Source organism: Malaclemys terrapin, chromosome 8 (assembly GCF_027887155.1).
Source record: "Malaclemys terrapin pileata isolate rMalTer1 chromosome 8, rMalTer1.hap1, whole genome shotgun sequence".
NCBI classification, from domain to species: domain Eukaryota; kingdom Metazoa; phylum Chordata; order Testudines; family Emydidae; genus Malaclemys; species Malaclemys terrapin.
The window spans coordinates 52,707,348-52,733,258 of NC_071512.1; the positions used below are offsets into that span (position 1 = coordinate 52,707,348).

The window sequence follows — 25,911 nt, forward strand, 5'->3', positions numbered from 1 at the left end:
ACAGGAAATGCCACCAGTTTTATTCCCTACAAGGTCGCAGTCCTGTTTCCATCACAGACACTTTCCTACTATCCTGGTTGAACAAGCTCTGCTATGCTTTTTCCTCAAAGTCCACTGCTACTCCAAGTTGTTGCTAACCATAAAATGAGACTTGCCTGGGTTACACTAATAGCCCCAGCCTGGCCCCAGCAGCACTGGTTCTCCAATCTGTTGGTGGAGGCTCTGATTTCACTTCTTGTTGGACCAAGACATAATTTTGCAGGATCATGGTTGGCTGCTCCAGCCGAACCTGTGGGCACTTCATTTAACAGCTTGGAGGCTCCATGGCTAAATCCTACAGAGGAGTCACTCTTGATTGGAGCAAGTTCACCATGTCTTGTAGGTAGGCTTCCACCAGGACTACTTAAATTTTGCAATGGGAGCATTTTTTCATCTTATCTCATCAATTCGAGGTTTCCTCAATCCAGCATAGCCTGGACTATCTATTGCACCTAAAACATCAAGGGTTGGTGATTAGTTCTATCCAGGTCCACTTAGCAGCAACATCAGCTTTCCATCTTCATGTGAACTGTATCACAATCAGATTTTTTAAAGGCCTGGAAAAGTTGTATCCTCGGATAAGGAAACCGGTTCTCCGCAGGACTTGAACTTTAGTTTTGTCAAAGTTTATGATACTTCCAGTTGAGGCTTTAGCAATGTGCTGCTTACTACAACTATTACTGGAAACTGGCTTTTTTAGTAGCAATCACTTCAGCCAGGAGGGTGGCTGAGCTGTGTGCTCTGACATCTGAACCTCCTTATACAATTTTCTTCAAGGACGAAGTGTATCTACACCCTTATCCAAGATTTCTCTCTAAAGTGGTATCTAATTTTTATGTTAGCCAGTCAATTTACTTGCATATGTTTTACACAAAACCCCATGCCAATAGAGAGGAGCAACACCTGTGCATGCTAGATGTTAGAAGACCTTGGGCATTCTACATAGGTAGGACTAAACAATTCCATTTGTCAACCCAACTGTTCATGGCCATCACAAACAGGATGAAGGCTCTCCCAGTATCATCACACAGAATTTCATCATTTTTGTGTATACAGGCTGGCATTTCCACAGCGAGCAAAGTAACATGGCATTCCACAAAATCACAATGAGCCTTGTCAGTGTTTTCTTGCACAAGTCCCTATCTAGAACACTTTTAAAGTGGCAATTATAAGTCCCCACCTTCACATCCCCATTCTGGAGACTCTTTTAAGTTTGGATGAGTTATGCGTGTACATAGACTCCCATGACTTCTGCTTTGTAGCGTGTGAGCTGCCAAGAATGGAACGGACATGGGCAATCACTCAAAGAGGATAAAACAGTTACTAACCTTCCATAATAGTTGTTCTTCAAGATCTATTGTACATGTCCATTCCACAACCCACTTTCCTACCCCTCTGGGTTGGAGTTGTATGGTGAAAAGGAAGGGGGGAGGGCAGGTTTTGGGGAAGTTGGTGTTATGCAATGGCAGAGGGTGTTTGAACCGCACTGATGGGTAACACTGAGGAAAAATTTTCCAGTGACTGAGTGTGGGGTGCACAAACACCGAGTGCAATGGACATGTGCAACACATCTTAAACAACAGTTATGGAAGATTAGTAGCTATTTTTTTTCTTGCTTTTTCAACTCCCAATTGGTCTCTTATCTTTGAATGAACTAGTCAGTGAGCTGAACTATTTGAATAAACTGAAATAAAGAAAACGTTGTCTGCATCTGCAGAAGAGACTGCTGCTATCCAAAGCTGGTTTAGCATTCCAACAAAGCCTGGTTCCAGGTGTTTGCCAGTGACTTCCACCAGTTCAGTGATATAACTTTCTTTAAAACTTGGCAGCAAACGTACTGCTTAATATTATTTTTTAAAATGTTCTTAATTTAAATTATTTTAATAGGTCATAATACATTTAGGCTTTAACATAAATTGTCATTTTAATTATAAATAGGTTTGTTTATTATTAAATTAAATACAGGTTTATATTTTTTAAAAAATCTGGTTTTAATAGTCCAATTTATATATTTATTTATTTAAAAATCAACTTTTTTATTCACCGTGGGGCAGTTGGTGGTAAATCCTTCTCCAGTTCGTGAGCTTGCAAAATAAGACAAAACTCGTTTCCAAAGGGCCTCCCAGATTCTGGCTATGTCTGCACTAGAAATCTTACAGTGGCACAGCTGTACCGCTGCAGCTGAGCCACTGCAAGGTCTCCTGTGTAGACTCTCTCTGCCACTAGGTGAGAACTCTCCCACTGGCATAATTAAACCACCCCCAATGAGAGGCAGTAGTTGTGTCAACGGGAGAGCATCTCCTACTGACATAGCACTATCCACACTGGCACTTCTGTTGGTGCAAATTATGTCAGTCAGGAGTGTGGTTTTTTTTAACACCCCTGACTGACACAAATTTTACTGAAGAAGTGCTAGTGTAAACATAGCCTAAGAGTTAAAGTTTTTGTTTTTTAAATAAATAATCTAGTCACACTTAAAAGTATTCACTGACCAAAAAAACCAACCTTCAATAATGCAGAGTTAAGGTATCTCATGCCCTTCACAGACAAAAGCGCTGGTGGGATAGGGTTACCATACGTCCGGTTTTTCCCGGACATGTCTGGCATTTTGGTAATCAAACCCCCGTCCGGGGGGAATTGCCAAAAAGCCGAACATGTCCGGGAAAATACCGGCTGGGCACTTCCCCTCCCGCGGCTGCTCTGCTCCTCCCCTGACTCTTCGGCTCTGTTTAAGAGCCGAGCTGCCCGAGCGCTCCGGCTTCGGGCAGCCCCCATGCCTCTGGACCCTGAGCCGCCGGCCGGGCACTTCCCCTGCTGGGCTCCAGCTGCTCTGCTCCGGCAGCGCAGGGTCCGGAGGCAAGGGGGCTGCCCGAAGCCGGAGCGCTTGGGCAGCTCGGCTCTTAAACAGAGCCGAAGTGTCAGGGGAGGAGCACAGCAGCCGGAGCCTGGGAGGGGAAGTGCCCGGCCAGGGGCGCAGGGTCTGGAGGCATGGGGGCTGCCCGAAGCCCGAGCGCTACTGGCTTCACGGTTTGCCGGGCAGCCTCCAGACCCTGCGCCCCCGGCTGGGCACTTCCCCTCCCGAGCTCCAGCTGCGCTGAGGAAGCACCGTCCGGGGCCGCAGGGTCTGTGGGCTGCCTGGCAAACCGTGAAGCCGGTAGCGCTCGGGCAGCCCTTTTCATGTGGCCGGGAGGAAGACGGGGGAGTTAGGGCGGGAACTTTGGGGAAGGGGCGGGGAATGGGCGGAATTGGGGTGGGGAAGGGGTGGAGTTGGGGCGGGGCCAGAGCCCTGTGGAGTGTGTCCTTTTTTTTTTATTTTTTAAATATGGGAACCCTATGGTGGGGACAGTGCTATATCGGTGGGAGATGCTTTTCTGCCAGTATAGCTACTGCTGCTCATTGGGGGTGGTTTAATTATGCCACCCGGAGAGCTCTCCTGCTGGCATACAGCAGCTACACAGGAGAGTTGTCAGCGGTGCAGCTGTGCTCCTAGGCGCCGACTGCATTGGTGCTCCAGGGCTGGAGCATCCATGGGGAAAAATTAGTGGGTGCTCTGCACCCACCGACAGCCAGCCTCCCCCCGCCCCCCTTTCTCCCTCCCCGAGCACGCCACATCCTCGCTCCTCCGCCTACCTCCCAGCTGCTGCCAAACAGCTGTTTGGAGGCGTTAACAAGCTCCGGGGGGGAGGAGTGGGAATGTGGTGCGCTCAGGGGAGGAGGCGGGGCTGTGGCGGCGATTTGGGGAAGGAGTTGGACTAGGGGTGGGAAGAGGTGGGGCAGGGGTGGGGCCTCATGGAAGGGGTGGAACGGGGCAGGGGTGGGGGTAGGGGGTCGAGCACCCAGGGAAAAGCGGGGAAGTCGGCATCTATGGCTGTGCTGCTGTAAGGTCCGAAGTGTAGACATAAATTCCAGTCTGCTGCTGTTTCCTCTAGGCCACATGATTTGGATCACTAATGCTGTTCCATGCCCCCACGATTCTAGAACATTTAGAATAATTGTTCTTTAAATAGAAAAGTCTTGTCAACCTCAGCTGTAATAGATCTAGCTCTCTGCTTTAATATTGTATGAAGTTAATCATCAGCAACTGCTTTGCTATATCCTGATTCCCAGCATAGGATAATCCTGAAATACAGGAGACTCTAAGAGGTGTGAAGTGGGCCATTCATCTCCGTATGATGGTCTCAGCTAATGAGAGCACCCCTTAGAGATGAGTACAGCCTGAAACAATAGCTCTGACATGTGAACTGCTCCATTCATCTCAGTGGGTGTTCCATCCCCCTTCCCCAGTGTTTTGAGAAACCCTGTGATGTGTCTAAACCATACCTGTTCTCACCACCTCCTCCAGTCTCAGCAGTGTGTTCTTGGTGCATGCTCCTAGCCTGTCTATTCTCAGCTCCCCACCCCAAGCAGCAGGGCCACAGAGCTTGAACCCCAGATGCCATCTCACACATAGAGCAGGGAGAGACTGGCATAGACCTCTTCAGAGGGTCAAGGTCCCCCAAATATGGGCTCTTGGCTCCTCTGTTCATGCATGCGTGCATGCTCTGTGTATCTTGTGACCATTAGGCACGTGCCTGAAATGAAAGCTAAATTCTTTGGTGAATACAGTTCTGAATTTTGCTCCCCTAAAGGGGCAATGGGGCAGACACTAGTTGGGGGTAACTCTTGAGCGATTAAGACCCCTGTTACAGGATCGGAGCACTGGTTTGATCCCCAGGTCTGGGCAAAAAAATACATCAGCCTTAAGAGAACTGTTTTTTCAGATTGCTGTATCTTGGGAACCCCTTGGTCAAAATACCTCGAATTTGGCTCCCTAACTGTACCCTGTGCCCATTTGAGGCACACCAAATTTCAAGGCAATCAGAGTAACCGTGCGGGAGCATGTAGAAGAGTTGAGCTTTAAATAGAAAGCTGGTCTTGCCCTTAGCTATAGCAGGCCTGACAGTCCGCTATAATAAACTCATAGCTTGTCTACACTTACAGCTGCACCGGTGCAGTGGCACAGCTGCACTGGTTACTGAAGACACTCCATGCTAAAAGGAGAGATTCTCCCATCGGTGTAGGTACTCCACTTCCCCAAGAAGTGGTAGCTATGTTGACAGGAGAAGCCCTCCCTTTAACATAGTGCTGTCGATGCTGGGGGTTAGGTCACTATAACTATGTTGCTCAGGGGTGTGGATTTTCCACACCCCTGAGCAACATAGTTATACTGACACAAGCTGTAGTGTAGACCAGGGGTCAGCAAGTTTCCTTGAATGTTTTTAAGTAGTTTTTTCTCTAGTGCTTATATAGAAGATATTACATCATGGTTTCAGTCTGTTCTTGTTTAATTGAAAAATAATAGCTAAGGCAATAAAGTAAAATACATTTTTTTAACATTAACCCCCTTCACAAAGAATCAGAAAACAGAAGGTACGTAGAAATCAAATAGGCTGGTGGGTGATCCTGAAAAAATGAGAGGCTTTTTAGAAACACAAACTTTTGTGGACAAAGGTCATGAATAGAAAACTTTTTTTAGTTGATTCCTGGCTCTTGTGCAGAAAAGCTATCTGAATATAGTATTGTATTTGTTGTGTGTCTCAGCTTTTTAAAAAAGACAAATGATCCCTGAAGTTGTGTGAGGGAAATCACACATTTTTCAATAGAAAGCCCTTATCTGACAATTGCAGTCACAGCTCCCTGAAACACGTGTCCAACTGTTCGTTTTTAGTTCATTAAACTTGCTGCTTTAAATAGTCCTATCCTTCTGGTGGATCCATGCATGCGTTGAGGCAGGGGCTGCTTCCTTGCATGACTGCGTGCAGATACTATGGCAGAAAACTATCGCCTCCTGTTGCACCCACTACCGATTAACTCTTGGCCTGAGGTCAGAGTCAACTTTGAGCACTGCTACTTTTGAATGGTGGTGGTTAAGGAGGTAAGGAACTTGTTTATTACTGTAATTCATTTTTAAGTTTAAAGTTGCATTTTGTTTTCCTGTTTTGTTGTGAGTGGGTTTTTTGAAGCTGAGCTAATAGTTTTCTTCTCTCATGGTTCCTTCTAGGATTCAGAGAACAGGAGTGGTTCATGTCCAGAGTGAAGACGTGCTCCCAGACACTTCTGTCTTACATCTCATCTGATGCAGTGGGGTCCAAGGGATGTACCAGTCTTCAGGCGATGGAAGTGGGCAAATCACTGGGTGCTGGAGCACCATGAGGAGGTAATTTGAGATCTGAGATTAATCTGGGGACATGAGGATTGGAGAATTGCCTGACTGTATCTCTTCACTAATGCCCCTCTATTTTCCTTTTCAGAATTCAGGAATGTGGGAGATGTGCATCAAAGCAGCTACTGGATTATTGTGCCAACAAGTAGTAAAACAAGCACATTCACAGGTTGTAATTGCGTAGTGGCTGCTTAATTTGTCCATCTTGTTTTGTTTTGTTTTTTCATGTAAATCCTCTGGAGGGGAAAACTAAACAAGAATATATTTAAACTAAACTTTTTTTTTGTATTTAAAGTTTTTTGTAAAAGCTGATAAAATGTTTATTAAACATATCTTTTGTCCCTCATTATTGCTCTGTGGATTGTAGCTACTGTGTTTGGGTTTATACTGGACAGAGTTGAGACCATCCAAATACATCATTGACTGCTTTGGTGCAACTGATATGTGTGAACAGAGTTGGCATATAACCACTGTTGATGGGTTGCTGCTGTCTAAACTACTTGCAGTTGCATGGCTGCTCTAAATTGCATCAGTGAACCAGCTCAGCATAGATCAGGCAAGGATTGGTGGAGAGCAGAGAGATCTTGAAAGCCTCAGGATGTGGGCCTATATTTCAAATCCTCCTTTTTTTTTTTTTTTTTTTTTTTCTTTCCTGCAATGATCTTTTAATTATCAGATTACTCCTGGGCATGTTGAATTACTTAAATTTTTGTTTTTGCAATCTCTTGCTCTTTAGGATTACATATTTGTCAGATGTACTAATGAAGATTACTGCAAGTAATTTAAAACTCTTCTATACATGTTTGAGTGTGTTTTTGGAAAAAATTCCATGGAATGAATTAACTTTATTTTGTGTCTGTCTTGTGGCCTTTTATTGCAGTTTTAATATTAAACATTTTAAAGTCCTATCGGATTGTTTATAGTTACGTTAAACCGTCTGTTTTCCAGTTAATTGCAGCCCTGCCACAGTTCTGACTTGACTTTAAAATATAAAAGTCATAATTCATAATTAGCAAATTCAGGAAATGTATTTAATCTGTACTCTGATTAAATACAAATGTAGATACCAGTAAAAATTAAGCTAGGATCTGTTTCTCAACACTAGGGGGCACTAATATTTCATGAAATTGAAAATAAAACAAACCTTTATTGTATCAGTAGCATTTATATATAAATAAATAATTTTATTGCTTTGACGGTCCTAAAATATTTTTCCTTACCAAACAGTTTTTCTGTGCAGAAATGAAAACAACAAGCAGCATTATTATAAGAATACAATTTCTGACTTGCTTTCATTTTCTTGTAGGAATGATTACTCTGTTGCCTTGGAAATGAAGTGACCACCCTGCTGCTGTAAATGTAGGGCAGAAGATCAATGGTGTGGGCAGTATGGAGCTAATGAATGGGCAGCTGAGCAATGTTAATATTGCCGCTACTGCTTCAGAGGTAAGGATTACAAGCTTACAGCCCCTTTATTAGTTAGTCAGATATTTAAATCCATAAAATGTATAGGGTTACAAAACCTCCCCCCCCCCCCAATTGAAACAATGACTTTTTTCTTTCTACAAAGATACGTTATTCTGTGGATCTTGTCTCTGACATTTGACAGTTCATATTTAATTTAGTTCAAAATTTTGAGTTTTTAGAATGCTTACCAGCCAGGAGCATGAATCAGCCTGTGTAGATTTGCCATAGGCAATAAGTGCCTCTCCTCAGTTTCTATGGATGTGGTAGAAGCTTTTCAGCTCTTGTTGTGTCTGTTTATTCTATCGCGCTGTGCCTGGTGTGTAAAAGGAGTCTTAATGAAAACTCTTATGCAGTTCCAATTTTTATTTTATACTTAACTTTTGAAAATAATTTCAAACTCAGTAAATGGGTGAGGCTTTGGCACATTTTTGTTGATGATACGCCTCATCAGTTGCCTTCTCCAAAGCTTTGTCACACTGCCTGGAGTGTTAGAGCCTCTCTGAAGCACACACTGTAGTCTTGCTTATGGTGGAGCATCTCTCTTTCTGTTGCTTGTCTCAGTCCTCTTGGTGCCCCCATCCCAGGCTTTTAAGAGCCTTCAAATAGACTCTTGTTTCCGAGGTCCTTTGCTTATAGGCTGTATGTTACACAGACAGCAGATCCTATGGTGGGTTACTTGACTGCCCTTTCTCATTTAACAGCAGTTCCAAAGAGACAAGAGGTACTTTTAATGTGGATAAGCCATAGGACATTCACGCTGCTGAGCTATGTGCTTGGGAAATGGGCTCCTACCGTTGTAGTGGGTTTTGGTTTAAGGGTAGGGGCTTGTTATATCTTATTCAGTACCCTGTCTTTATCTTGAGGAGACCTTAGGATGTGAGGGTGACAAGACAAATGTCTCTTGCTTCCTGGATGATCAGGATGAATCATAGGGTTCTCCATAAATATACTTCTTCAGAGATGGATGTTATGTGAATAGAAATAACACACCCCATGTGCTTCCACTGAGAACTAGAGATTGACTTCCATCCAGAAGTCGCTCTCCTAGGTTTCTCATACAATGAGTCTTGGTTCTTTTACTCCTGTTTATGAAATCTGCTTTTGTAGTAGCCATTAGTACTTCTTGAAGAGTGGGTGAGGTAGGGTGTCTAATAGCATCACTCTCCTCCCCCACCCTCACCTCCTTCACAGTCATCTGGGGGGAGGGATAGCTCAGTGGTTTGAGCATTGGCCTGCTAAACCCAGGGTTGTGAGTTCAATCATTGAGGGGGACATCTAGTGTTTGGGGCAAAAATCTGTCAGGGATGGTACTTGGTCCTGCTGTGAAGGCAGAGGACTGGTCTTGATGACCTTTCAAGGTCCCTTCTCGTTCTATGAGATAGGTATATCTCCATATTTTAAAAAAAAATCATTAAGAATAAGGTCACACAGTGACTATATCCCAAGTCCTGCCAAAGGTATCTTCGGACTTCCACATGTCAACCTATCCACCTTCCAGTTTTCTTCCCTAAGTCACGCTGGTTTTTGTAAAGGAGAAAATACGTTACATACACTTGATGTAAAAGTCTAATGCCCTCCTGATTTAGACAGAACTAAGCCCTGTAGGAAATCTCCAAGATTATTTCTCTCCGTTGCAGAGAACTAAGAGATCTCTGATTTCCAAGCAAAGACTCTCTGGATATCTGGCTGCATTACCTACTGCTATCAGTCTCATGATCTTCAGCTTCCATAGAGTATTTACTCACTCTTCTTCAATAGCCTTTTCTTAAGAACTTTCCCATTGCAGAAATATGTAGAGTCATGACTTGGACATCCATTCATATGTTTGCTGAACACTGTGCTATCACTCATGCCTGAGCTTCTGTTGCCATATTTGGATCTACTGGTCTGTCTTCGATTCTAGACTCCACTCCGAAGCCCCATCCCTCTGTAGAGAGTAATGCTCAATAGTCACCTAGAGTGGAGCACCCATAGTTCCTACTTGAAGAAGGGAAGGTTACTCACCCTGTGCAATAATTGTGGTTTTTCAAGATGTTCCCCTATAGGTTTTCCACTACTCTCCCTCCTCCCCTCTGCTTCATAGTTCTTCACAACTGGTTCCATGGCAGAGAAGGAACTGAGGGCGGTTTCCCATGCAGCTCTGTACAGCCTCAGTGTAAGGCACAAGGCTGCAGGGTGTGTGTGGGCCCAATGGACACTGTTACCTAAAATCTCCAATCTGAGGTGCATGGAGCACAAACGCACTTAGAGTAGAGCGCCCATAGGGGGACACATCTTGAAGAACCACAGTTACTGCATAAGGTGAGTAACTTTGTCTTTTTCATGTTCATTAGGATTATGCTGCATATTTGATTTTTTTTTTTTTTTTAAGCTGGCAAATATAAATGGGAGAAGAGGTGTTTAAAGTGGATACTGCTTGCCATTTCTTGTAATATACTAAAAACCAAAGGATGTTTGTGGGTCAGAATTAAAAAAGACAAAACAAAAAACTGTAAAATTGAGTTCACCACAGTCTGAAGACAACTTGCTTTTGTCTATACTCAGTCTTTTCCCCTGTCAGATCTATACTCATTGTTTTGCTGTATGCAGTGGTGTTGTAGCCGCTTTGGTCCCAGGATAATAGGGAATCAAGGTAGGTGAGGTAATATCTTTTATTGGACCAATTTCTGTTGGTGAGAGGGACAAGCTTACCCCAAGCTCTTCTTCAGATCTGGAAAACTAACTCAGGCCCAATCTGCACTATAGAGTTAGGTCGCCATAAGGCAGCTTACATTGACCTAACTCTGTTAGTGTCTACACTACAGTGGTGCTCTTGCCAATATAAGTCGCCCAGTACATTAACTTAACTCCACCTCCGTGAGAGGCATAGTGCTTAGGTCGATGTAGTTAGGGCAACACAGTCTCCATGTGGACACTGCGTTACTTATGTCGTCTGACTGTCAGCCTTGTGTGGGGCTGACAGCTGAAGCTCTGCCAGGCTCAGGGCTTACAGCTGCCTCCCCCTCCAGTGCTGATGACTCGAGCTGTCAGCCCGGCATGGGGCTCACAACAGGAGCTTCTCCCCCTGCCTCCCACCCTAGGGCTGACAGCCCAGTGCAGGACTCAATTTCACCACAGTTTCAGAGCTGCTAGTATTTCAGTTTTCTCTGGCTGTTAGTTCCGGGGCAGGAGGACTCCAGCTGTGAGCCCTGTGCTGTTGTCAGTGCTCCCCAATGCCCTACTATAGTGGATGCAAACAATCCTTGAGGATGTGGTGAGGATGTGGAGCACCAGCAGAAGGAGGCTAGTGTGGACACCAGCCCCTGATTTAATTGCTGTGGTGGTTGGAGGTCGATCTAACTTAAATCGACCTAATTTTGTAAAGTAGACAAGCCCTCAGTTTCTCTGCTAAATACCATATTTGAACAGCTTGTTTAGAATAAGTAGTTAACACACATTTTAAGGGACCATTCAAGCTGGAGTGGTCAATTAATACCCTTCCAGTCATAGGGAGGGAAGGAAAGGAGGAGTGGGGCGAAAAGCAGCTGGGTGTTAGTGGGTTACAGATTGTGCTTCACCCAATGACTCCCCTTCAGTTTGTCACGCTTCTTATGTCACATTTAAATTTAGGCTGCAGTATTGTCAGAGTGCCCACGTTACTATTTCTTCTGTGAAATGCCTAGCACACTTGGATGTTGCCAAATAATTATGGGATGCCAGTTGTGCCTCCAATAGTTAAGGCTGAGCTGAGTTTTAGACATAAAGCAGGGATTCATCCTCATAGTTGTGTATGAAAAATACATTGTATCCTCCCCAAAATGGGTGTTTGAGTATAGCAGGGGGTAGTTAATTTGTTTTTTGTCAAGTGCCAAATTTCTTGGACAAGGTATAGTCAAGGTCCAGACTGCAGAGAAGAAAATCATAAAAAACTGGAGGGAACTCCAATTGCTAGGAAAAGGCAGGTGTTAGTAATGGGAGATTCAATCATTAGAAACGTAGATAGCTGGGTTTGTGATGACCGGGTGACTTGCCTGCCTGGTGCGAAGGTTGTGGATCTCTCGAGGCATCTAGACAGACTTATGTGTAGTGCTGGGGAGGAGCCGGTGGTCATTGTACATGTAGGTACCAATGACATAGGGAAGGGTAGGAGAGACGTCCTGGAGACCAAATTTAGGTTGCTAGGGAAGAGACTGAAATCCAGGACCTCTATGGTGGCATTCTCAGAAATGCTCCCAGTTCCACGCGCAGGGCCAGGTAGGCAGGCAGAGCTTCAGAGTCTCAATGAGACGATGGTGTAGAGAGGAGGGGCTTACATTCATTAGGAACTGGGGAAACTTTTGGGATGGGGGGAGCCTATGCAGGAGAGATGGGCTCCACCTAAACCAAAGTGGAACCAAACTGCTGGCACTAAACATTAAAAAGGTTGTAGAGCAGTTTTTAAACTAGGAGAGAGGGGAAAGCCGACTGCCGCAGAGGAGCATGTGGATCGGACAGAGACTTCTCTTAGGGGAGAGTCTAATGATAGAGAATCTCCAGGTTATAGTCAGGAGCAGAGGATGGAAGAGGATAATGTAAGGGCCAGATCAGATGATAAACATTCACATAAAAAATAATCTGACACATCAGAAAAGGGCAGACAAATAAACAGTGACACGTTTTTAAAGTGCTTGTACACAAATGCTAGAAGTCTAAATAATAAGATGGGTGAACTAGAGTGCATTGTGATAAAGGAGGATATTGTTATAATAGTCATCACAGAAACCTGGTGGACTGAAAGCAATCAATAGGACACAATCATTCCGGGGTACAAAATGTATCGGAAGGACAGAACAGGTCGTGCGGGGGGAAGAGTGGCACTATATGTGAAAGAAAATGTAGAATCAAATGAAGTAAAAATCTTAAGTGAATCCACATGTTCCATAAAAAGAAGAACAGGAGTACTTGTGGCACCTTAGAGACTAACAAATTTATTAGAGCATAAGCTTTCGTAAGTGGGCTGTAGTCCACGAAAGCTTATGCTCTAATAAATTTGTTAGTCTCTAAGGTGCCACAAGTACTCCTGTTCTTCTTTTTGCGGATACAGACTAACACGGCTGTTACTCTGAAACTTGTCACATGTTCCATAGAATCTCTATGGATAGAAATTTCATGCACTAATAAGAATATAACATTAGGGATCTATTATCGACCACCTGATCAGGACAGTGATAGTGATGATGAAATGCTAAGGGAAATTAGAGAGGCTTTCAAAATTAAGAACTCAGTAATAGTGGGGGATTTCAATTATCCCCATATTGACTGGGAACATTTCACTTCAGGACGAAATGCAGAGATAAAATTTCACAATACTTTAAATGACTGCTTCATGGAGCAGCTGGTACGGGAACCCACAAGGCGAGAGGCAACTCTAGATTTAGTCCTGAGTGGAGCGCAGGAGCTGGTCCAAGAGGTAACTATAACAGGACCGCTTTGAAATAGTGACCATAATACAATAGCATTCAACATCCCAGTGGTGGGAAGAACATCTCAACAGCCCAACACTGTGGTATTTAATTTCAAAAGGGGGAACTATGCAAAAATGAGGGGGCTAGTTAAACAAGTTAAAAAGTACAGTGACTAAAGTGAAATCCCTGCAAGCTGCATGGGCGTTTTTTAAAAACACCATAATAATGCCCAACTTCAATGTATACCCCAAATTAAGAAACACAGTAAAAGAACTAAAAAAGAGCCACCGTGGCTTAACAACCATGTAAAAGAAGCAATGAGAGAGAAAAAGGCTTCCTTTAAAAAGTGGAAGTGAAATCCTAGTGAGGCAAATAGAAAGGAGCATAAACACTGCCAAATTAAATGCAAGAATGTAATAAGAAAAGCCAAAGAGGAGTTTGAAGAACAGCTAGCCAAAAACTCCAAAGGTAATAACAAAATGTTTAAGTACATCAGAAGCAGGAAGCCTGCTAAACAACCAGTGGGGCCCCTTGATGATCGAGATACAAAAGGAGCGCTTAAAGACGATAAAGTCGTTGCGGAGAAACTAAATGGATTCTTTGCTTCAGTCTTCACGGCTGAGGATGTTAGGGAGATTCCCAAACCTTTTGTAGGTGACAAATCTGAGGAACTGTCACAGATTGAAGTGTCACTAGAGGAGGTTTTGGAATTAATTGATAAACTTAACAGTAACAAGTCACCGGGACCAGATGGCATTCATCCAAGTGTTCTGAGAGAACTCAAATGTGAAGTTGCGGAATATTAACTAAGGTTTGTAAACTGTCCTTTAAATTGGCTTCTGTACCCAGTGACTGGAAGTTAGCTAATGTAACACCAATATTTAAGAAGGGCTCTAGAGGTGATCCCGGCAATTACAGACCGGTAAGTCTAACGTTGGTACAAATTAGTCGAAACAATAGTTAAGAATAAAATTGTCAGACATACAGAAAAACAAACTGGTGAGCAATAGTCAACATGGTTTCTGTAAAGGGAAATCATGTCTTACTAATTTATTAGAGTTCTTTGAAGGGGTCAACAAACATGTGGACAAGGGGGATCCAGTGGACATAGTGTACTTAGATATCCAGAAAGCCTTTGACAAGGTCCCTCACCAAAGGCTCTTACGTAAATTAAGCTGTCATGGGATAAAAGGGAAGGTCCTTTCATGGATTGAGAACTGGTTAAAAGACAGGGAACAAAGAGTAGGAATTAATGGTAAATTCTCAGAATGGAGAGGGGTAACTAGTGGTGTTCCCCAAGGGTCAGTCCTCGGACCAGTCCTATTCAACTTACTCATAAATGATCTGGAGAAAGGGGTAAACAGTGAGGTGGCAAAGTTTGCAGATGATACTAAACTGCTCAAGATAGTTAAGACCAAACCAGACTGTTACGAACTTCAAAAAGATCTCACAAAACTAAGTGATTGGGCAACAAAATGGCAAATGAAATTTAATGTAGATAAATGTAAAGTAATGCACATTGGAAAAAATAACCCCAACTATACATACAATATGATGGGGGCTAATTTAGCTACAAGAAGTCAGGAAAAAGATCTTGGAGTCATTGTGGATAGTTCTCTGAAGATGTCTGCGCAGTGTGCAGTCAAAAAAGCAAACCGGATGTTAGGAATCATTAAAAAGGGGCTAGAGAATAAGACTGAGAATATCTTATTGCCCTTATATAAATCGATGGTACGCCCACATCTTGAATACTGCGTACAGATGTGGTTTCCTCATCTCAAAAAAGATATACTGGCATTAGAAAAGGTTCAGAGAAGGGCAACTAAAATGATTAGGGGTTTGGAACGGGTCCCATATGAGGAGAGATTAAAGAGGCTAGGACTCTTCAGCTTGGAAAAGAGGAGACTGGGAGGGGATATGATAGACGTATATAAAATCATGAGTGATGTGTAGAAAGTGGATAAGGAAAAGTTATTTACTTATTCCCATAATACAAGAACTAGGGGTCACCAAATGAAATTAATAGGCAGCGGGTTTAAAACAAATAAAAGGAAGTTCTTCTTCATGCAGCGCACAGTCAACTTGTGGAACACCTTACCTGAGGAGATTGTGAAGGCTAGGCCTATAACAGCGTTTAATAGAGAACTGGATAAATTCATGATGGTTAAGTCCATTAATGGCTATTAGCCAGGATGGGTAAGGAATGGTGTCCCTAGCCTCTGTTTGTCAGAGGATGGAGATGGATGGCAGGAGAGAGATCACTTATGTAACCTCCAACAATAATGATGAGTAAATAAAACAATTTCAGGATCTGTTCAAAAACGTCTTCTAGTTTGAATTTGGCCCGAAGTATGCCAATTGACTACCCCGGGAGTATAGAATGAATTTTCTGAGAATTTTACAAGCAAATGCTTTAGTTTGAGGTAAAATAAGTATTATGTAAAAATTAAATTACGATCTTTGAAATACTTAGCACAAATTGGCCGATCTTTTGTTTTTTCATGATCTCAGTAATGGAATAATAGGTTCTTCAAATAGGTTCTAAAATTTACTGAAATCTTGTGCATAAGTCACATTATTTGTAGATTGTTTTTGGTATTCATGGGCTTTTTTTTCCTCTGTGTTAATCATAATTGAAAATTTCTTCTTCAGTAGAGATGAAGAACAAATTTCTTTTGTAGAGAATTCCACAAAAAACTGCCCTTTTCAAAGTGGCAGCCATCTCCCTCTCTTCTGTATTGGACTGAAGCCTTAGCTGACCTCAGTGGTCATTTTGAGAAAAGCATCTGTTCACTGAACAGTGGTACTAAGGCCTGGTGTACACTAGAAGTTATCTGTAAACCTGTGTTGGTTAGGAGTTGATTTTTACTAATATAGTTATACTGGTACAAATCCTAGCATGGGTGCACTTATACTAGTATAGTTTATTTTGCTTCCTGAACTGGAATAAGCTATACCAGTATGAACATTTCTATACCTGTATAATGGCATCCACCCAGCAATGGGTGTTGGGAGGGAAGTATCTAGTGTAGAGTAAAGTCCTGAGTACTTTACAGGTCTGCCCCCGACCACATAAAGCTCCATCATCTTCCCTGAGGAAGCTTGGTTGGCTTCACTCTCATTGCAAATGTAAGATAGTGGCTATTTTACAAAGGGCAGGGTTTTTTTGTGAGTTTCTGTTGAAGGAGATTCTATGCACCAGCCTCTGACAGATAAACTTAATTATGAAAAACAGTGGCAAAAATGATCATTAATCCTAAATATTTCTTCTCAAAAGCCACCTGTTGCACCAAATCTACTCAACAGAGAGAAGGAACCATGCGTGTGCAGGGGGCTGGAAGGAGCAATTTAGAAGATAGGGAGGAGGGTAAAAATGAGGGGTGCACTCGGGTTGTTTTCTGCTGCACTGGCAAAAAAGAGTAGCTGTAAACCTAGCAAAACTAGCCAATATGTCCTGGCTGCTTTGCACTTCTCCAGAGTGGCATAATACAGCTAGAGTGTACCAGTGAATCTATCCATAGAAGTTAAAAGGATGATTTTTCATATTTTCAAATCATTAGAAATATCAAATAAAAGTTCTTTGAGACTTTTGTTTAATGTTATGATTTTTTTAAAATCAACAGCCCAAGAAGATTTCAAGACAAACTATATTAAAATGGAGTTAAAATTGAGATTACAAATCAGTATTTAGGATAAATTGGCAGGGATGTTGTAATTATTCTCAAGCTAAATGTTATAAATCCAGGAAATTCAGAGTTAAGATTCAGTGTAAAAATTTAAAATATGGCATCAGGTGGCAGGGGAAAAAAAATCTAATGTTGAAAAATTTGTTTAATCTAAGACCACTAACACCAAGGTTTAATCCTAATAATATTTTTTAAGGAGTGTTACTGGGCAGATTTAAGGTTGCTTGGTTGCCCTACCACATTTCCTATCTTAACATGTTTGGATTTCTTTTATGACTGAGTAAATGACTACACAAGGTGCAAGACAGTAAAGATCAGGTCAAATATCTCCAATAATTGAGATATTGCTCTCTTAGAAAGCAGTCTAAATGTGCTGTGATGTATTTGGAAACTGGATACCAAGTCAGTCACAATTTTGAGATTTGTTTAGTTGCAGGCCAATAGTTCAGGTTTAGTCATATCTTAGTCATATATTTCGGAATAAAATAACCCTTTAGAGAATGCTGCCATAAAGCCTGATTGTTGATAACATGGCTGCCTCTCTGTTAGGCTGAGATACCATTGGGTTTAATTACACAAGCGTCTTTAAGTTTTAAGTACAGTGGCAGTCTGTATCAGTGTGATCTTTTGGAGCTGCTATTTTGCTTATTCAGTTACTTTTTTTTCTTCTGAATAATTTGAGTTGTATCAAAAGTGGCTGATCATTCCAGGCTACTTCAGTGAAGCAGTTATTTGTTTCTGTGTGCTGGTAAACTAATAAAAAGGGCTTTTAAGAATAGATAGCTGCTGCTGTTTTACTCAGCACAGTAATCTGAGTGTTCACACGTTACAAAGCAGTATTATAGGAACCTAACGTTGGTGATTGGAAGCCAGTTTCTATTTCTAGACAATTTGAAAAAACAATCTTTTTGTTCTTTAATATTAACTTTTAACATTAAATGTTGTTGAAGTACATCATGTAGGTTGCTGAAGATGCAAATCTGTGTGGTTTTCCTGATGCATATGTTGAAAAGAGATTATACCGTTACAGTAATGTTGTAGTTACTGTAACAGCCATAATTGTGCTTTTCTGCTCCAACAGCTCTTTAAAATAAGTTTAAAAAATGGAGAGGACTGTATTTAAAATTTCAGTTGGGTTAGTTCACTCCATTTCCAGATGTCCCAGTACCTATCTATATGTAGAAAATTAGAAGTTGGGTTATCTAACTGATTATAACAGAAACAAATTCTGCTTGCTCTGGTTTTCATGGAAAGATGTTGAGAACATCCAAATGTAGTTTGCACTAGTGCTTATGCAGCTGCTGGGACAGTTATTGCTGGATTGGTACTAAAAATATAATTTTAAAACCGTGAAGTTCGGTTGCCAGAACCATTATTGGTGGTAACTCCTGAGAAGGGAAGAACCCAGCTTCCCCCTCAGATCCCACAATTTGCTGTATGTACAATGCAGACATATTGTGTCCAAGATTATTGTTTAAAATATCATGTATATCTTATGAAATATAGTTGCATTTAGCAAGGACACTTGTATACAGTATGTATCTTTTTTATATTTTACTGACATTCCCCCTTAAAAAAAAAAAAAATCAGGAGAGAATAGGAGAAAAAGGCAGAAAACCAAAAAGATAAAGGAATGGGATGGCTGGGGAAGGGGAAGGAGAGCAACATTTCAGTTTCCATCCACTAGGATAGTTTGCATATCTGATATCCAGAATCTTGATTGTAAGTAATTTTTGGAGTTCTGGTATCCTTTCACATTTAAGAGAGAAACTGATTAATAAGACTGTAAATTATTACTTTCATGTTGTCTGCTAACCCAATCGCTACAAAAGGTCTAAACAAAAATCAAATTTATTTTGTAATTGCAGTGATTTTAGTGCTTAAGAAAGGAGGTAGGATAGCTGATATTATATCATCTTAGTACTTACCTGCAATTACCATTTTATTTCAATGTTAGCTCTTTCTTGACCAGTCTTTGTATCTATTCGCCCTGTGCAGTGATTTTTTTTTTTAAAATCTAAGACTAGTAGAAATCATTTTTTGCCTTGAGTAAGCAAGTTTAAATGCCAATTCTCTCTGTGTAAATGTTGTGCATTATGAGCATCATCTAGAGCCCACTGAAGTCAACTGAGGTTCTCTGGTTTCAATGGGGTTTTGGTCAGGCCCTAATATGCTACATGTCCTAATATGCTACACACACAAAGGTAATTTGCAGTATAGAAATGTTTCTTGCAACAAAGAGACACTTGAAAATAAACATTTTCTTCTTGTTTTGAAAAGAGAACTGTATCTGTTCTTTTTTTTTTTTTTATTTTGACAGAAGAGTAGCAGCTCTGAATCCTTAAGTGATAAAGGTTCTGCTGAACTGAAGAAAAGCTTTGATGCAGTGGTATTCGACGTTCTCAAGGTTACACCAGAAGAATACGCCGTAAGCAATCAACAAGTTATCTTTTTGTGGGAATACTTATACTTTTGGTGCTGTTTGTTTTCCCCTCTTAACAACCCTATTTCTCCCCACCTCCCACCCACAGGGCTTCAAAAAGAGGCCCTCTGTGGTTCCTTCGGTCACAGGTGCCGACTTCCTCCAGGCCCTGGGCTGGACAGTACAGGACATACATTTCTGGGGGGAAATCTAAGACTGGGAGTGTGTTGGGGTCACCCTGCAGTATAACCAAGACTGATAAGAGCCTGAGAGTAATCCAGCTATGGCTGGCAGGCTGCAGTTACACACAAACACTCAAGTTGTGGCTTGCATGCTGGAAAGTTGTTTGTGAACAGCCCAAGTAGAAATTCCTTCAGCAAGGCATTGTAAAGCACCCAAAGTTGCAGGGCAGGGGTGACAGCTGCTCATTAGTCTGGATTGTACCCTGGTATGTTACAGAAAGGTGGTTTTATGATTTACAGCATACAGACTCGAGATCTGTGTTGTGTTAAGAACATAAGAATGGCCATACTGGGTCCGACCAATGGGCCATATAAACCAGTTTCCTATCTTCTGACGGTGGCCAATGCCAGCTGCTTCGGAGAGAATGAACAGAAAAGGGGCAATATTGAGTGGTCCAGTCCCACCTTCAGGCAATTGGAGGTGTAGGACACCTGGGGCATGGGGTTGTCTCTCTGACCATCTTGGCTAATAGTCATTGATGGACCTATCCTCCATGAACTTATCTAGTTCTTGTTTTTAATCCTGTTACATTTTTGGCCTTAACATCATCCTATGGCAATGAGTTGCACAAGTTGACTGTGCATTATGTGAAGAAGTACTTCCTTTTGTTTATTTTAAATCTGCTGCCTATTAATTTCATCAGGTGGCCCCTAGTTCTTGTGTTATGTGAAGGTGTAAATAACATTCCCTATTAACTTTCTCTATCGCATTCATGTTTAATAGACCTCTTGTCATATCCTCCCTTAGGGAAGGTCTACACTAGAAGCACTACATCGGTGCAGCTGCGCCACTGTAGCATGTCTGGTGAAGATGCTCTGTGCTGATGGGAGAGTGTCTCCTGCTAATGTAGTGCCAGAGTGGACCGCGCTTAGGTTGCATCACACAGCTGGGTGTCTTTTTCACACCCCTGAGTGATGCAACTTAGATTGATTTAAGTGGTAGTGTAGAACTGCCTTTAGTCATCTTTTCTAAATTGAACAGTCCCAGTCTTTTTAATCTCTTCTCATATGGAAGCTGTTCCATAGTCCTAATAATTTTTGTTGCCCTTGGGCAAGTCACTTTTACTTTTCCTCAGTTCCTCATCTGTAAAATATGGTTTATAATACTTGAATTATAATATCATTTGAGCAAGATTAGCTCCAGGTTTTAGCTCCTCAGTGTGAAACTGGTAGAATTCCCTTAGGTCATGAGGATTGGTAACCTTTAAGGGCAGCAGTAGAGGTGTAGAGCAGTGGTTTTCAAACTTTTTTTCTGGCGATCTAGTTGAAGAAAATTGTTGATGCCCGCAACCCAACGGAGCTGGGGATGAGGGGCTTGGGGTGTGGGAGGGCCTCAGGCTGGGGTGGAAGGTTGGGATGCAGGGTTAGGGCTGGGGATGAGGAGTTTGCGGGGGGGGGGGGGTTCAGGTCTGTGGCAGGGGGTTGGAGTGTGGGAGGGGGTCAATATCCATGTCCAATGCACAATTTGGTAGAGCAGTTTTTCCAGTCACAGTTGAATTAACCAGTACTGTGACACAGAATTCTATCAGACTATCTCTAGAGTAGGAATGTGTAGAGGTCACTTGGAGAAGCAGCACTCACTCACTCTTACATTCCCCTCGTCATCAGAGTTCTTATTACAGTTGCAGACCTGAGGAAATTGTGGAAGGGACTTATTGCCACACTCCCTTTTATAGCCTTACCCTCAGAACATTTGGGAATAATGAGGAGGAGCAGGAAGGCATGTGAGAGTACTCCAATGACACTTCTATGAAGTGTTCCTTGGGGTTTGAATGTGTAGAGTCCATCTCAAACGGTAGGTACAGGTGAGTAAACCTCTTTCTGTTAGCGTGTGGGCTAAGCCAGTCCCATTATGATGAGAATCTGGAACATCACACAAAACCAGGCATGCATCTGGCCTTCATCCATACCCACAAGCCTAACATCCTGGTTTCTGGTAGAGAAGCAGAGTTCTGCAGCCCGGGTGACTCTAAGCAGGTACTCTGGTGTTGGATATCTTGGAAGTAAACTGAGAAGTATGCTGAGAATAACAAGTTTGTGGTGTGGGGCAAACAAACCAACAAGGACCCCTTTACCTGCATCATATAAAAACTGCTTGATTATCGTTAAGATTAATTCCATCAAGGAACGTGCCAGATATTTTGACTTGTCATGAATTAGTCAGTTTGACTTGTCTCTGCAATTATATTCACATGGCTTTGTATTTTTAACCACTCAGTTACCATCAGTTAAAAAGTCTCCTCCGTAATAGGGGGGCTTTCATCAAAGCTGACAAAAACTTCTGTTGAACCCATGTAATCTTAAATTTCTTACATGGACAGTGACTTCCATTGCAGGGTGAATGGAAGTCAACTCAAAGCCTATTCAACTCAAAGCCTATTCTTTTGTTAGCATTGTTCCCATGCCCACATCCCTGTCCTGGTGAGGTCCTTTGCCATATGCTGAATGGTAAGATCATGGGTATTTTATCTGGAATGGTCTGTAAAGCCCATTTAAAAAGTCCGCCCTATACTCCTGGGAGAATACTGCGCCAAAAAATAAAAAATTCTGCACACAATATTTGAAAATTCTGCAAAATTCTGCATATTTTATTTGTCAATATAACACAATATAATCATGCCTGTTACAATTATTTTGGTAATTTATTTCAAAATATCTGTCACCAAGTATGTCTGTTACAATACAGACAAAAAAAAAAAGATTCTGGTAATTTTTTTTGACAAATAGATTCCTTACGAGGCATATTAATACAGAACTTCGTGTCATTCATTTAAATTACAATACAGAACTGTATTTCTTGCACTTGTCAGAAGCAGTGCAAAGGCTTGGGGGGAGTCAAGGGTAATGGAAGAGCTGAGGAAGAGGGAAGGAGCCTGAGAGTAAATCTGGAGGGTGTTGGGTGTGGGTGGGAGGTTTTTCTTTTGGGGATGGGGGGCAGGAATTGTTAGGGTGTTGGGAAGCCTACCCCATGCAGACCCTGGCTGACCCCAAGCCTCTCCCATTCAGTCAGGCATGTCTGACCCTCTCCACACACCCCTCATTCTCCTTGGGTCTCTGCAGTCCCCATCCCCAGGCTCAACACTATCACCCCACTAGCTCCTGAGCCCATGCTCCAGTCTGTCCCCCCCCATTAGCCATTCTGAATCCCAGTCTGTGGATCCCCCCTCCCCCCAGCAGCCCTGTGTGCCCCACTCTGTCCTAACCTGGCTCTGCAGGCAGTGTGCTCTGATGAACTCTACTCCTGGGGGAATTCTGCGGCAGTGGACATAGAATTTTGTATTTTCCTGCATAAAATACATTTTGCTAAGTGTTGCAGTTCTGTGTTTTGCCCACCAGCGGCCGCTGTGGCGCTAGACCAGCCAGCACTTCTTAGGCAAAATGTTTTTTATGTGGGGAAAATACAAAATGATGCAAGAGATGAATTCTGCATGTCCGCAGATGCACAGAATTCCCCCAGGAGTAACTCAACTTTGGGGGTATTTTTACACCAATTTGCTGGGCAATACTGTGACCAAAAGAACTGTATCTAAATGAATCTGGTATCTCTTATTGCTTTGGCCTGGCTGACTGGCAGATGGAAGGCTATATCAAGGTTCATTTATCTTGGGTAAGGTTGCCACAAATGTCTCTTCCAATGTTTCCATTGGAGATATCTGTATAATACACATGTGCAAAACATTATTGTTTGAATTTAGCCTCAAGAGGGAATCCTGTATGTGGCTTTCTAGTCCAGAGCTTGTTTCCAAGGTGAGGAGAGACCAAACTCTCCCATCCACTTCATTTTTCCAGATGTCCCTTTTTTTTTTTTTTTTTTTTTTTTAACTTGGATGATTTATTTACTTTACTGAAAGTTTGTTAATTGTTGTCTCTTGACTGTTTTGTGCACTGTTGGATGTTTAAGAGGAACCTTGCTCCTCTTTTGTATTTATGAATTAGAAAAAAGTTTAAAAAAACAAACAAAACAAAAACAAAAACTTTCAACACATTGGTCTTGATTGTTGCAGGTGCAGGTTTATTGACTTTTTTTACTCTTCAGGAGTAAGAATTGTTCACAGATAATATCTTTAGAAAAAGGTAAATTACTTATTATGCTTCTCAATATTTTATTATATTCCTGGAATCTCACTGGCCTCCCTAGTTCCCCATAGTATTTGGCGATTCTTTTAGAATTATCTTCATTCTTACACCTAGCTTTCATTTTTTCTTGGTGGTATTTTTGATTGTGTTGATGATTTGGCATGGGCTGTCATCATGGAAGCATCACTTCCTGCGCAATCAAAATAACTAGAACATTTGGAGGGGGAAATATCTGTATTTAGCAGTAGGTGGAATGTGATGGATCATTAAATCTTAATGGCTCAGGGAGAACTGTTACCCTTGAGCTAAGACCCAGGAGTTGAAAATTCTGCACAAGAGATATCTTTACAGAAACTGAATTACAAGGAATTATTTTACCCTTCATTTCACAGGTATGTTATGTAGATAAATTCATTTGTTTGTGAGGCATTCAGATACTAGGCTGATGAGTGCCTTAGCAAAATCTTTTAAATTAAAAAAAAAAAAAAAACCTCTCAGCAAGATATTTAAAAAAAAAAAAAATGTCCCTCAGTACTGTATTTTTCTCAATCCTATACACTCTGGTCTTTGGCATCCCAAGCTCAGCTGCATACAATACCATAGTGCCTTCCCTAACCTATGGTACCTCTGTATGAAGAAAATAATGGTTTGGTTTTGGAATCTGGGTCTCGAACATGAATGGTCATTACACTTATGTATTCAGGTTAGCTGGCAAGGCTGAATGGAGCTCCATTGACTAACTCCTATTCAGCCAGTAGAGGATGATGTTGAGCAGCAATGAGGTATGTCGATTTAGCCCATCTGCAGAATTTAGATTACCATCAGAGAGCGAGATACAAAGATATTATTTGCCCTGTTTCATATTTCACAGCACTTCAAAGCCACCAAGTCAGCTCTAGTAAGAGAAACCATTAATTTGCATTAAGGTTTTAATATATTATCTATTGAGCCAGAATCTTAACATTGCATAAAAATCCTTATTATAGTCTTTTTCCATTACTCAAATTATTCCCCAAACTGGACAGATGTTCATTTTGTTAAATGGCGCTTTTGCTAGAGTTTCTAAATTGAGGTTAACTGTTCTGTAATTGTAGTCCAGTTTACACTGTCCAGCAAATGACGTTCCTTTTTTGCCAACAAGGTTTGAATATGCATTCATTTTTTTTCTAATGAGACAAATCTTCACTTTAGGGTTCATGTTTGTGTGAATAGGCTTGAAGTACTCCATAGCTGAAGTTCTACACTGTTAACTGAGCGACCAGGAGGTGGCATATCTGCTTACTGGTGGAGGCATTAACTGGTTGTAACTCTTCTGGTGTTAGTTTATTTGTACGATATCCTATTCTGCCCATTCTTGCTGAGATGGGAAAACAGATAAATTCACAAAAAAAAAAAAAAAACCCTCAAAAACAAACCCTTATTTTTATTCCTGTAGGGAAGTCCATGCTTGGCTCTCTTAGTACTTCATTTTACTTTTAATTGTCCAATTCCATTTGGGTTTCCATTTATCCTGTCTGCTTCCAATATTATTACAGGAAGGCTATATGATGAAGCAATAGCTATAAGATTTTCAACTGGGCACATTGATGCTAATGAGAAAAGGGCAGAATGATATTGTATGCAAGAAGATCTGTTGAGATTTATAACACCCCTGGTTCAATCAGTGCCAGAACTGATGAAAACAATTAAATGAACTCAGTAAATACCTCTGAACATAAAACCGGGTCCATATTATCAGAGGAGACATAGGCAGAGAGTACCAATCACTATACTAAGACCTTAAAGTCTATGAGTCTGAGTCTACATGCTATATGATAAAATACCTGATTTTTCATGTTTCCAGTTTGATACTTCTAGACTCATAGACTTTAAGGTCAGAAGGGACCATTATGATCATCTGGTCTGACCCCCTGCATGATGCAGGCCACAAAGCTGTCTCTACCCTTTCTCTTGACTCTGCTGTTGAAGTCCCCAAATCCTGTGGCTTAGAGACTTCAATTCGCAGAGAATCCTCCTGCCAGCGATCCCTGCCCCATGCTGCGGAAGAAGGCGAAAAACCTCCATGGCCTCTGCCAATCTACCCTGGAGGAAAATTCCTTCCCGACCCCAAATATGGTGATCAGTAAAACCCCAAGCATGTAGGCAAGAGTCTCCAGCCTGCCCCTTGTTCGTCATTATACTATTTACCTGCCATGGCACGGTATTCCTTTGACTAAAATCATGTTTTTCCATTAAACCATTCACTCCATAAACTTATCTAGCTTAATCTTAAAACCAGACAGGTCCTTCGCCCCCACCGTTTCCCTCTGAAGGCTGTTCCAATATTTCACCCCTCTGACGGTCAGAAACCTTA

The 25,911-nt window shown here is 41.8% G+C and overlaps 1 protein-coding gene across 4 annotated transcripts in view; it reads left to right on the forward strand.

Annotated features, from left to right (window-relative positions):
- Positions 1-25,911, forward strand: part of RALGPS2 (Ral GEF with PH domain and SH3 binding motif 2) — a 287,833-nt gene that overhangs the window by 36,354 nt on the left and 225,568 nt on the right. For 3 of the 4 annotated variants that reach the window (XM_054038029.1, XM_054038031.1, XM_054038032.1), the window contains exons 2-5: positions 6,080-6,235; positions 6,330-6,410; positions 7,548-7,687; positions 19,138-19,245. In XM_054038029.1, coding sequence (XP_053894004.1) covers positions 7,631-7,687; positions 19,138-19,245 — 165 coding nt within the window. In that variant the 5' untranslated portion in view covers positions 6,080-6,235; positions 6,330-6,410; positions 7,548-7,630. The remainder of the gene's footprint in view (positions 1-6,079; positions 6,236-6,329; positions 6,411-7,547; positions 7,688-19,137; positions 19,246-25,911) is intronic. The other variant, XM_054038030.1, reaches the window with a different exon arrangement.